This window comes from Diadema setosum, chromosome 21 (genome assembly GCF_964275005.1).
Source record: "Diadema setosum chromosome 21, eeDiaSeto1, whole genome shotgun sequence".
Classification (NCBI taxonomy): domain Eukaryota; kingdom Metazoa; phylum Echinodermata; class Echinoidea; order Diadematoida; family Diadematidae; genus Diadema; species Diadema setosum.
In genome coordinates this window covers 12,590,470-12,603,478 of record NC_092705.1, presented here as the reverse complement: position 1 = coordinate 12,603,478, position 13,009 = coordinate 12,590,470, and the positions used below count along the sequence as shown (strand labels likewise).

Below are 13,009 nucleotides of genomic sequence, written 5' to 3'. Positions count from 1 at the left end.
AAATGGATCGCGATTTCAGGGTTAATGCGATCGTGTGTCATGTGTGTTTATTCGTTTGTTTGTTTATTCCATAGCGCAGGGCGACCCCCCTTTTCCCCTTTGTATTCCGACCCTTTATGATTACAAGGAATTACACGTTTACGAGGAATTCAAATCAAATGATATCATAAACGCGATAAAAGAAAAGCAACGGCTCATCGGAGCCTCGAGTGAAAAGAAGCAAGCCGTAGGGATGGTATGTTTCCGAGGATAGTGGTTAGTCACTAATGATATCAAGTTGTCAACCTGATATGATTGTTCTATCATGATCACTAACCTTGGGGTAATGACGTTTAGGTCCTATTTAATAATGTACCGCTGTCCTTCAATCCTCAAAAGCCTTCATTCATAATTCTACTCAGGCTTGATGTTATTGTGTGGTTGAGATGGGACTTCAGGTTTCCAACTTTTTGTGAGATAATGAGAAACCTCTTATGAAAATGTTAAAGAACATACAATTCTAACAGGAATTCAAAGTTCATTTGATGAAAATTGGTTTTAAAATGGCTGAGATATCCAAAAACAAAGGGCTTTAAAGGGTGGGACCCATCTTTTATTAGGACCACTTTGTTTTTGTTTTTTTGTTTTTTTTTTAATGTCTCAGCCATGTCAAAAGCGATTTTCGTCAAATAGACTTTAAATTCCTCCTCATGTTCTTCAATGATTCGTAAGTGGTTTCTAACTATCTCGCAAAAAGTTAAAATCTAAATCCCCGTGTCAACTAAAATATATCATCCCTTTATAAGTTTTGTATACATGAAATAGGGTGATATAGTAGCAGGGAACGTTACTCTGTTGATCCTCTGCGTCCTACCCCCACCAACGTCTCTTCTTTCTCTTCCTCCTCAGCGTTTTCCCCTACCCTTTCTTCCTCCATATCCCCTCCTTCCCCTGTGGAGCCAAGATTTGTAAAAGCGTCTCGCTGGGATTTGTAAAAACGTCCCGCCGGGATTTGTAAAAACGCCGGGAAATGTATAAAATCTCGAAAATTGCATGAACGGGAAATATTAAAACGTCTCGCCGGGAAATGTAAAAACGTTCAATTTTGCCCTTCTCTTAAAGGGGATGGCTAGTAACTGATCAGTGGGAATCAGTGGGAATGCTGGGGGATGATTGTTAAAATTCTTGTGGGATTCATTTAAGAGTACATTATATATCTATTGTGTGAAAATTAATTGCTTCAGAATGGTCTCATATTCAAGTAATGTGCAGTTTAATGCCCCGTCACTGTACAGGCATGCTAACCTGGAAATATTAAACTGCACATTACTTGAATATGAGACCATTCTGAAGCAAATAATGTTCATACAACAATAGATATATAATATACTCTTAAATGAATCCCACATAAGGATTGGAACAATCATCCCCCACCATTCCCACTGATTCCCACTGATCAGTTACTAGCCATCACCTTTAACTCTCCACCCCTACTGCTGTCTCAATTTCTTACCTCCCTTTCTCCCTCTCCCATCCTTCCTCCCGCTCTCATCCCCTTCATATCCCCCTCATCTCTCCCTCCTCTCTCCCTTCGCTCCATACCCCCATTCTAGTAGGCTACGGGTCTGACACCACGAGAAACCCATTAATATAATGGCTCTCATGTGATTAATCCTATGTCGCACGTATAACCATGGAGCTACCAATGGTAGCTCCATGGTATAACCATTCCTAAAAATCGCTGATTCGATTTCGCCTGCTCAGCTAGCTGCCCCGTATCCCTGGGCCCGTACCCAGAAACGTAATCATGGTAATGTCTAAAATTTGGTTTAATGAGCAGGCGAGGTATTATTGATCAGCTCGATGTCCTTTCGTGTTTAAATGATATGCCTAATAACCTAACGGTTCCTGTTGGTGTTAATTGGTTGGAAGGTCTTGCAGAGAGCGTGCAAATTATGATCCTAGTACGTGCCAGGGTTTCATACGGCCCACATTTGTTTTGTTTTTTTCATTTGAGCTATGATGTTCACTATGACAGTGTTCGTTTCAGAAGCAGAATTTTCTAAAAGTCTGCAATTTACAACTGATTCTTAAAGTGACAACACATTTTTAAAGATTTAAGCATCTTTGGCACTCTTAAAGTGGATTTAAAAATTTCCTAGCTAATCTGTCTCCAGTATAAGATCAAGTGATATTCAAAGGTGCCAATTTGATGATGGGGGACTATCATTATTGCAGCAAAGTTTAATGATTCTTATGGGAAGAGTCTCGAATGTCTCGAGATAAAGAGTTTTTTAGGTGATTTGGTTATGTAGGCCTTTAGTAACAGACAAAAAGGCATCGACAGATGTTAACAAACATTTGGATTGTAGGTACCTTTTCAAATCGACCATTTTAATTAGAGGTTGTTGTACAACGACAGCGTTATGCAACTGTCAAAAAATGTAGTCCATTCCGAGAAAATTGATAACTTCGATTTAAACAATGATCTATACGATTCCCTAGCCTGAGCCCCAAATATAGAGCTCAAAATGTATAGTATATAGTAAAGTTCATGTATTGATTTTTTTTTTTTTCTTGTCTGATGCGAAATCCGTGTTACAAACATACAGCTACAAACACATCAGGCCAACCGTGGTGACTATAATGGAAACGATTTGTTTTTCTGACTGATAGATTCTTCTGGGAATTACATCCGGGCCGCTGTCAGATAGAGCGGAATAGAAAACGATATTTACGATCGGCGTCGGATATACGTGTAGGAGTACACGTCAGGGAACACTCAGTGGGAAATGAATGCCTGAATTGTTTGTGGTACATGCACAAATATCCTATGTTTAAGGATAGTTTTATGTTGTTTCAACTTTCTCTCTTTCCCTCGCTTAATCTCATGATCTCCTCTGGCAAGCCACATTTGGAATATGATTTATTGAGTTCATCGTGTAGTTCATAACCAGGAGGCCTACAAGGTCTGAAGGCCATCCCTGCATGGCGCCTTGCTGTTTCATCGGAGTCGACGGTGCTGAGAAAAAGCTTCTCGATCTGGTCTTTTTAGCTACTGTGTGTAGATACTTTATAATATTATTAGTCTGTGCTCTCGAACGTGTCGAACCGATCTCCAATAAACCTTTTTTTTTCCCTGATGAAGTCTAGGCATTGTAATTACTTTAATGAACACCCCCTCCGCGCGCGTGCGCACACACACACACATACACACACACACATACATACACACACACACATATGCACACACACACACACGCACACACCCACACAGACATCTCCTTTGATGTGTGTTTGCATGGGATGTAGTCACATCGTCATTAAACCTCCATGTTGTGAATATCGCACCTGATTTTTAATCACACCCGAGCGTCGCATCAGATTACGAGGAAAATCTTCTCGGATTTCCATTTTCATAAAATGTGTTCATAATGTACTTACAAATAGTGAAATTTTACCAATGGGCGTATGATAGGAAGCCAACCTCTCACGTGTAAATATTTTAACAAATCATTCGTTGAAACACACCTGTGAATAATTGATTATTGACAATGATTATTTATGATAATTGTTATTAAGATTATTATAACACTGAAAATACAATTCGGGTGGAATGCGACAAGATAAGGGCATGTCCGGAATCATACTATTTTTCTAACGAAGAAAACAGATCCCCCACTGCGAAACAGAACATACGCAGTCCTTTAAAAAGCTTTTTTTTTTCTTTTTTTTTTTTTTTTGCTTGTTTTGTTTATGAAAACAACACGATGTGAAGTTCTGGGGTAGCAAGCAATGCTGAACTGATGAGCAGTGTAACTTTCCTTCTAGTATGGGGGGGGGGGGGTGAGATAAACAAAACCAAAATAATTAAAGTATTAAACCAAGCGGAAGTATTTCAAGAGTCCATAAACCTAGATACTAAACTTCACGACACAACATGGCAATGAGTTGGAAAGAAAACCTGTCTTATCATTAAATCAAAAAAGATTGATTATTTCAATCGCATACATGTAACCACCCATGAAATTGTGTTTATGATACTAAAAAATGATAACAATAATAATAATGATAATGATAATAAAAATAATAATAATAATAATAATAATAATAATGATAATAATGATAATAATAGTAACATGCTCAGATTCAATCAGAAACTTAAATGGAGCGGGAATAGAACACTTATATTCTCCAGCAGCAATCGGGGTTTATTATGGTAAAAATCGCTTCAGTGGCATTGTCTGTATATATACCTTTACCGTGAAGATATCTTTCGACAAAAATCGCTGTGCGGGAAGACAAATTATGACAGTTGAACAAAAAGCTGTTTCTTTCACGCGACACTTGAGAACAAATACATCCGTGTCAATATGACCGCTGAAAGTTATATTCTTCAGAATACTCATTGTAATAATGTTGTATTTATGTTTTGACAGGTGTTCCAGTACGCCACTAGGAAATTCTTATTGCCTGCATAGTTTGTCATTCATATTATATAGACAGTTGTTATTCGATTCAGTCCGGGATTCAGTCCAAGACAAAGTCTACTCCGGTGGAAATGTATACTGCACCTTGAGTAATAACATTAGTTTATTCATCTAACATTGTTCATTCTTCTTGTGGTGGATGGAGCTATGTGCAGGCGTAGAATGACCAGAACGTCCGCTTTGCTGCTTGTCTATGCTCCCCCCCCCCCCCCCTCCACCGTGTGCGGTCTATGAAACATCACGTGTCCTCAAGTTTCACAATGATGGTATATTGAAATTAACGAATTCATTCATTCATTCATTCATTCATTCATTCATTCATTCATACATTCATTCATTCATTCACTCATTTATTCATTCATTCATTCATTAAGTATTTCCATTTCAGGCAGAGACACATGAACATTTTACAAAATTGGAATGCATAACTTACATCAAATTGTATAATAAAAAATTGATAATTTTGAAGAATATTGAAAGTATATGGATGTCCCAATGCATTGAAAATCCTCATCTTATTGGCCTTAGATATTTACCGATGTGAACGCAAGAGTGTTGTCTTAAGTTTACTCGTAAAACGAAGATTTTGAGATGATCTTTTCATCATCAAGCACTGGCTACAACATGGGGCTGTTGTAGCTCGGGGGTGGGGGGGGGGGGAGGTGTTCAAGTCCTTCCATGGCGATCTATTAATAGTCTTATGATGGATTGACCAAAATGACAATCATGATTTATGCGCTACACGTTAATGATACGCCTGAAGTCATGGATTCGCATCCGCATAAGAAACATTAGAAGTGCTGAAACGAGGAGTCATGTCTAACCTGTCGTGACGTGATGTTTTATACGCTATTTTTGAAACCGGAAGTGAAACTGTGCTCTTAAACACATACTGGTATATCATAACGATACACAATATTTCCTGTCATCTCGGTGAATTTCCCGGTATTTCCGTCAACTATATATGGCGCAGGGAACGTGACCGTTCGTTGAAGAATAAGGGAAATGGAAGTAATGCTGCACATTCTCAGAGGTCGGGATGCTGGTGGGGCGGGGCTTGGGGCGCTGTACGATAGAAAGCAGGTTTCGTCCTCCCCGTACAGATTCAGGGCAAGTTTAATCACTAGCGCAAACTCATTACAAAACAGAACGGTTAAAGTTTTCATGGAGTCAACACGTAGAACACGAAAAATATCAATTTCGTGTGTAGCACTTGCCTGTTTTGATTTAAAAAAAAAATGTGAATAACATTTGGTGATGCAGTCATCAACTGCCTAAGAACTCTTTTATTGAGTTTTAGGTAAAGCATTCGCGTAAACATGTGTCCTCGATCTATATATTCATCTAAAATGCATGGGCCTAAAGGGATCGTACAGTTTTGGTTGAGACCTAATTTCAGGTTTCTAACATTTTTTTTTTTTTTGCGAGATAATGAGAAACCTCTTATGAAATATGAAAGAGCATGTAATTCTATGAGGAATTCAACGTTTATTTGATCAAAATTGGTTTTGAAATGACCGAGATATCCAAAATAGAGCGATTCTAATAAAGTGTGGGACTCACACTTTATTATGATCGCTTTGTTTTACTTTGTTTTTTGATGTTTCAGTCATTCCAAACCCGATTTTCATCAAACAAACTTTGAATTCCTCGTGAAATGGTATGCTCTGTACTATATCATAAGTGTTTTCTTGGTATCTCGCAAAAAGTTAAAAGCCAAATTCTCATCTCCACCAATACTGTACCATCCGTTTAATGTAAGTACCGCATCAAAATGGACCCTGAAACCCTTTTGGGCGAAGTGCAAAAGCAATTTTTCTGCTAATAGATACAATGTATTGGTTGATGCAAATTTACCTTAATCGTCCATTTTGTAGAAAAAAAAAAAGTTGGTTGAGGTGGGACTATATGTTATCTTGTGATTTCTTGTTTCAAATAATTCTTTCTTTATTTGAAAAAGTCTAAAATGACGATTGTGTAAACTGGTAATAGAGACCTTTGTAGCAAATCGTTGTCAGTGCTGAAATGCATGGCAAAAGTTTCGTCCACCATTCCCACCTCACCGCTAGCAGAGGACAGGTAGCTACACGTTCAGTCATTTCCGACAAGCTAGAGTAGCCGAATGTCTGTAACAACAATAAAATAACAGTTAACCTACGTCTATACCCCAGAAAATCATCCGTACACGTACTTCCCTAGCCTGCTAAAAGGAAATACACAGGTCCGTTTTGGATGCTCTTATCAGAGCGATTACCTTGAAGTGAAGTGACACACCTCGGCTTCCATTTTAGGTAATGATGGTATTTATTTTCTACTTTTTATTTAAAAAATGTTCGTCATTTAAGTTTTTTTTTTGCTGAATCTCTTTGTTTTTTGAATCTCTCAGTAATTTCAAAACCAATTTTCATCAAATAAACTTTGAATTCCTCTTAGATATTGTATGCCTTTTCATGTTTCATGAGAGAGGTTTCTCATTATCTCACAAAATAAGTCGGGTACCTAAAAACTACACCATCCCTTTAAAGGGCCTAGTCAAAGTCATCTGGTCGTAGCTGATGTGAAGCTCATCACAACTTTTTATTTACATGTTAATTCACCAGTATCATCGTGATTTGTCATATCATCACCATCGTATACCATCTTCCAGAGGCAGTCACACCCCCTTTTGTGTTTTTTTAAATACCGTACATAATATGACTATACTGCCTACCGGGGTGAACATATACCTATACCAGGGAGAAGGCCAAACCATGCCGAATGCCTGAACATACGGCAGGTTGATTCATATAGATACATGTACTGGTATCTCTGTAGTGCGCTTTGGAAATGTGCCTGGGAGATGATTGAACTTGAACCTTTCGAAGTTCAACGTATACCGTCTCAATGTGTCACTGCTATTGTACCAAAAGACGTGGACCAATATGTCATGCGCTGATAAGATCTCACTCTCGAAAGACAGTATTAGTGCATGAGCCGCGTAAGTGGGAATGTATGTGGAAAAAAAAAAAAAAGACTCCCCAGAAGAGATAGGAAACCCAAAATGGATTACTAGTAATATGCAGTAAATGGAAAAGACGTGGAAAGGATTTCACCAAGGCCTCGATCGGTGCTGCTGCGTGCTCATCAATGTATAGTACACATAACCAAATGCACATAACACAATGACGTCATAATTTTATGTCGTGTCAAACGGGCGCGCCTCATTACGCCACGGTCTGTGGACCGTCTGCGACGTGTTATTACGCCCTGAACGGGGCAAGCTGCCTGGTGTTGATTGAATGTATCTCATAACGCCATTAACCCTAACAAAACCACTGCCCTCAAATTCCATGGCTATTGAACTCAATAGATAAAATGATGATAACAACAACAGCAACAACAATGATAATGATACTTCTACGTATAATACTAATACTACTACTTCTAATTATCATTATTATTATCAATATTATCATCATTATTATCATTATCATTATATTACTTCACATTCACTTCTCCTCCCAAACCGTTCTTTCTCTACCCCTTTCCCCTTCGAGAGGGGGATAAGGACGAGTTAGATGGACCCAAAACATGAGCTATCATTATGGGTACACGAATGGGAGTGTTGTTAAGCTCATATCACCACTTAACTCGATATTATGCATGTTATGCGTTCATCAAGCCCCCATTGCAATGTGGTCCCCAGGAATGTTCCATCAGATCCTTGACCTCAATTCTGTCCTGCCGTCTAAACCACCCCCCCCCCATTCCTCCTTTAACCAGACCCAAACAGGCTGCCAGACCTGCTACGAGAGTTATGTACAGCAGTTGGCCAAGGAATACCATCCTGAGCGATGACGTCACAATTGGTATACGACATCGATCTGTGCCTGCCTCGTATGGTCCTGCATTTATAAGGCCAACACATTGATGTTTGGTAGCCTTCTATGCGCAGACATGTTTACCGATGCAGGAATTTAATACCGGGATAGAAATAAGAGCTTTGTTTTTGCAACAGCAGTGCCTTTGGCTTTATTGTGAAACTCGAAGTCTTTGTAAGATGAAGATTTAATCAAACAAAACTGATATTTAGTATGTGTCGTGGTGTCATACGTTCATACATTCTGAGCGGGATGTGCAGGTGATTCTAAGATAATCGTGTCTGAATTATTTCCTAACCAACTGAACGGTATTCATTTGGGAGGCGTGTCTACAGTATGACATAGTCTGCCAATCAGGGCTCGCTGCGTTAGCGATTACGTCCGTTTGTTGTCTTGGTTATAAAGTCCCCGCGATCGAATCCAATTTACAGCACATGTGCTCAGGACCACAACGCTCGACGGATCCTCTTCGATCTCTCGTATTTGTTTACTGGTAGAGCTCCCACTTCACAATAGATCTATTTCTTCATGGTCAATCATTCTTGTTTACATATCGCATAGAAGTATTAGAATGCGGATCTTTCTTCTTGGAACAATGTCATTTTTGCTCCTTCGTGTGATTTACTGACATTTTATTTCAGCGAGTGGCACATTTCCAGTTGCAGCGACATATATAGCACTGTATATAGCACAGGTTGGTATAACTTGTGGGTGTTTTTTGTGCCCTGAAAGAGCACTCACTGCCCGTAGTACACTGTAGTATGAACGTATTGTATAACGTTTTTCTTTCACCGCTCTCGTTGTCTCGTGTATTGTGTCGAGTAAAAGAAAACTTATCGCATGAACGATCATATCATTGTGTTCAAAGACTTCGAACCATTATTAATGCTTTTAACGCTCTGCAACCCTTGTAGTCCCATATCTAAAAAAAAAGGCCTGAATACTGATTGTCTTCGGTATCGTCTCCCTCTTGTGTATCTTTCAGATTATCCGTCAGACGACAGTCCACGGACAGCCTCTGTAGCGAGAAGAAGGCCATTTCGTGAGAAGGGACCAATCTCACAAGAGACTTCTAGCCGTCTGCTTACCCGACTTCGCCTGCATGGGAAGACACTGGACAGGTGTGATTAAACGCGTCAAAACGATGGGATCACCACAGAGCCCAACAAGCCCGAAGCAGCAGAACAAGTTCCTGCAAACCCTCAAAAACTCGCCGTCGTTGCTGCGAAAGAAGTTTATGAACTCGGACAGCGATTTGTGCGGCGAAGCGTCGGCAACGAAAGAACGGTGCTTCCATGTGAGGTATGGCGGCCGCGTACCTGTACGGTCGCTTCGTGTTCGCGACGCGGTAACAGCCGTCGAGAAAGTGGCGCCACTGTCAAACTTACACCACCATCAACCGCAGCAACCTATCCAAACGTCATGTTCGCTTCGCGTCGACAAGAGTACCATCACGTTCGAGGACGTTACGCGCGACGTTCTAGAATCGTTACCGCTGTTCTGCATCGCGTATTGCGCGACGGACCTGCGGCATCCACGCGCTGTGGCGTTGACGTGTAAGACGCGGGAATCGGTGCACTGCCACGTCTTCGAATGTGCGACGAGGGATAAAGCCACAGAAATTGTAAATTACATCAGGAGGGCTTTTGAAGCAGCTTGGACCGACTGGAAACGGTGTCATCCAGACGGGGAGGATCCCCGGGAGAGGAGTAGGAAGCCTTCCCCTCCTAGCCACGTGCCTCTCTGAACTCAAGGCAAGGAAAATGACAGTTTTGTATTACTAAAGGACTTTGTCAAGATCAAGTACTGCGAGACTACAGACTGCAGTGAGGAATAATCTTTCCATCTGTTTGCGAAATCGCAGAGAATTTTGCCACGCATTAGACATGAATAATAAGATTTTATTTTAAATGTTTGTATATAGAATGTACAGTACAGTGTATTCATACGAATGATACTCATGTGGTTATATTATGAGATTATGTGTGAACGTAGACCTCATCATAATGACGTGTAGTCCCACGAAGGTACCGTATTCGTTTCTCAGTAGGTACAGTAGTATGTAGGTCTTCTACATTTAGTAAGTGTAACTACACTGAAAAGTCGTTTACTCATGACAAAGTAAGTCAAACCATTCCAGCTTTTTCCTCATTCGATCCCCTCACCCGTTTGATTGCACGCGTCAAAACACGTTTGGATACATGTAAGTCTGCTTGATTAGGCGCCATCCGTGTTATCGTGCTGTTTTTTTTTTTCTTTGTCTTTTTTTTTTAAGTATATTCAGCTCAGATAACAGAGGATGCTACAAACAATGGTATTCTAATTGGTCAACGCGTCTCTTCTTTGATTATACTTGGCAGGATTTAATCCAGTACCTCTATACGATAACCTTATCTGATGAGACTCTCAGAAAGCACTCACAAACACAGACACTCGAATTAAATGATAATGGACTCTGAACTTTGTGTTCTGCCGATTCTTGCCACATGGTATTAACAAGAATAGTAAATGCTCATTCCACGCATATTTTGTCGATGATGTGGTCTATTCACATTTCAATATGATTATGGTAGTTTTATTTCCTCCGAAACGTCTGCGTGACTACGTCTGAAAATCACATTCATTTCAAAGAAAAACAAAATCCAGGAGGTTTGAACCGGTCTGAACTTGTGTCCGGTTAGCTAAAATGAATAAGATCCTAATGTTATTGGGAGGAAGAATAATAACAACGGGGTATATGAACGTTCAATTTACAATCACGGTGAATGTCAGTTTGTGTAAAATCACTAAGGTACACAGCTTTGTAATCACTCAAGGTAAAGTTGAGTGCATTGTAGTCTATGTATGCGTCACATTTTGTGTGTTGTAAGCTTCATGTGTGTGTTTGTTTGTTTTTTCCTCGATGGAAATCACCCAAGCTGCACGTTGAGCAGAAATTTGTATGAATTTCACTAGCAATGCCTTGTAATTGTACTTACAAAAACTGCCGTGCTCAGTTGATAAGACCGAAAATTTATCGTCAGGCCTCGGATTAAAATCCCTTCTCTAATTGGCGTCCTTACATGTATACATGTATATGCAAATTGCTTTGTGATTCGGAGGGTGGCTTGGCTGCTTGCTCGCAGGCAGTCTTGCTGAATTAAGCAAATCATATTTGTAATCAAAATTTAATTTTAAAACACTCCCGTCTGAAATTAGATGGTGATTTATGTTAATTGTAATACAGTTGTATGTAGGGCCTATTGATGTGTGCTGTAAAAAGTGGCGACAGGTATTACGTGATGATTATCATGATTTAGTCTGTGAACAGAAAACTGCTTAATGTATTCATATCTCTGATTATTATTTTCCTCATACAGATCAAGTCACAAGTGATTATTCAATCGAAATTTAGTAGTGATTTATGACGTGTACTGCAATGTGTAATGACGAAATGATCGAATTCTTCAATTCACCTGTTCGCAAGAAATGTATTGCAATGTCTGGGATCAAGTCTACATTCATTTTATTAATTGTCAACGTATCTGGCAAACTTCAGCTTACTTTTTCGGTTGCTAGGAGCAACCTATCTTCAAAAAGTATACAAGGTAGATTTCCTGATCAAACTTGTTTCTGTGTGCACTGGTCTTCTGATTGATTCTACTAATTGATGTACTCAGAATTCACAGGTGTCTTTCGTTATCATGTGGCTGTAATTCTTGACATCACGCACTCGAACGAACACTACACTTGTATCTGTGAACTCTCAATGTACAAGAAACTGGAGTGGTTTGTATTGTTTGTATTGTGCTTTTTATAGATCTTCAGTCAAGTATCATGCGTATGGTTTCAATCTTCAAAGTGTACGAATCATTGTGTATGGAAGAATATGTGAGACTGACTTTTCGAGGTACACTCGAACAAGTTCACTTCTAAGTCCGCATGGTCGTAACTTAACAACATAAAACCACTTTAAAAAAAAACAGGTACAATGTATTATGCATGTACAGTTTAAATGCATACTGGCTTATACCAGAGACTCCCAAATATCAGGAGCTACAGTAGAGACCCATTATACGGTATTGTGGAAATGATCAGTTAATCGACTCATTCAGGTTCGAAGAAATTTCTCCTCTTCACTCCAAGTGACAAAAATAATGATGATGAGCCTGGTCATATTGAATTCATTTCGATACTCTTCCGGTTGACGTACGTTTCCTGTTGTAACACACTGCGCAAGTTCATGAAGTTTATATAATTAGGTGCAATAACTATTAATTGTGTGTATACCCTGATGCACTTCCTCGTCTGCAATCGTGGCCCAACAAGAGGGAAGAATATCAAATATCAGCGATGTGTATTTAGGAACAATGTTTTGTTGATACGGTTTTGTTTTCAAAGCGCTATGTCCATATCTTTGCAGACAATACATAATATGTAGGCCTATATGACGCTAAAATCCTGTTCGCCTTCATCATCCATTACAGAGAACGATTTTTTTTTCTTTTGTCAGTTTTAAATACGCCAGTGATCTGCTTTTGACTGAATAAGAGTCGCTTTCATTGCATTTCACCGACGAAAACGAAATTCCAGCCTTTCTCCTTCACATCTCACAAAACCTCATATTGGACATCTCAGTCGATTTGTATCAATGTTTGCATTAACAGCGTTTAATGTGTGTATGATGGGATTGAAATAATG

The 13,009-nt window shown here is 39.4% G+C and overlaps 1 protein-coding gene across 1 annotated transcript; it reads left to right on the top strand.

Annotated features, from left to right (window-relative positions):
* The first annotated feature begins 9,317 nt into the window (after nucleotides 1-9,317).
* Nucleotides 9,318-10,262, top strand: LOC140244695 (uncharacterized). The gene has a single exon (XM_072324310.1). The coding sequence runs from the start codon at nucleotides 9,432-9,434 to the stop codon at nucleotides 10,074-10,076; it is 645 nt and encodes a 214-aa protein (XP_072180411.1). The 5' UTR covers nucleotides 9,318-9,431; the 3' UTR covers nucleotides 10,077-10,262.
* The last annotated feature ends 2,747 nt before the right edge of the window (nucleotides 10,263-13,009 follow it).

Excerpts from the sequence above, each read along its gene's own strand:
- LOC140244695 (XM_072324310.1), top strand. The coding sequence starts at position 9,432 with ATGGGAAGACACTGGACAGGTGTGATTAAACGCGTCAAAACGATGGGA.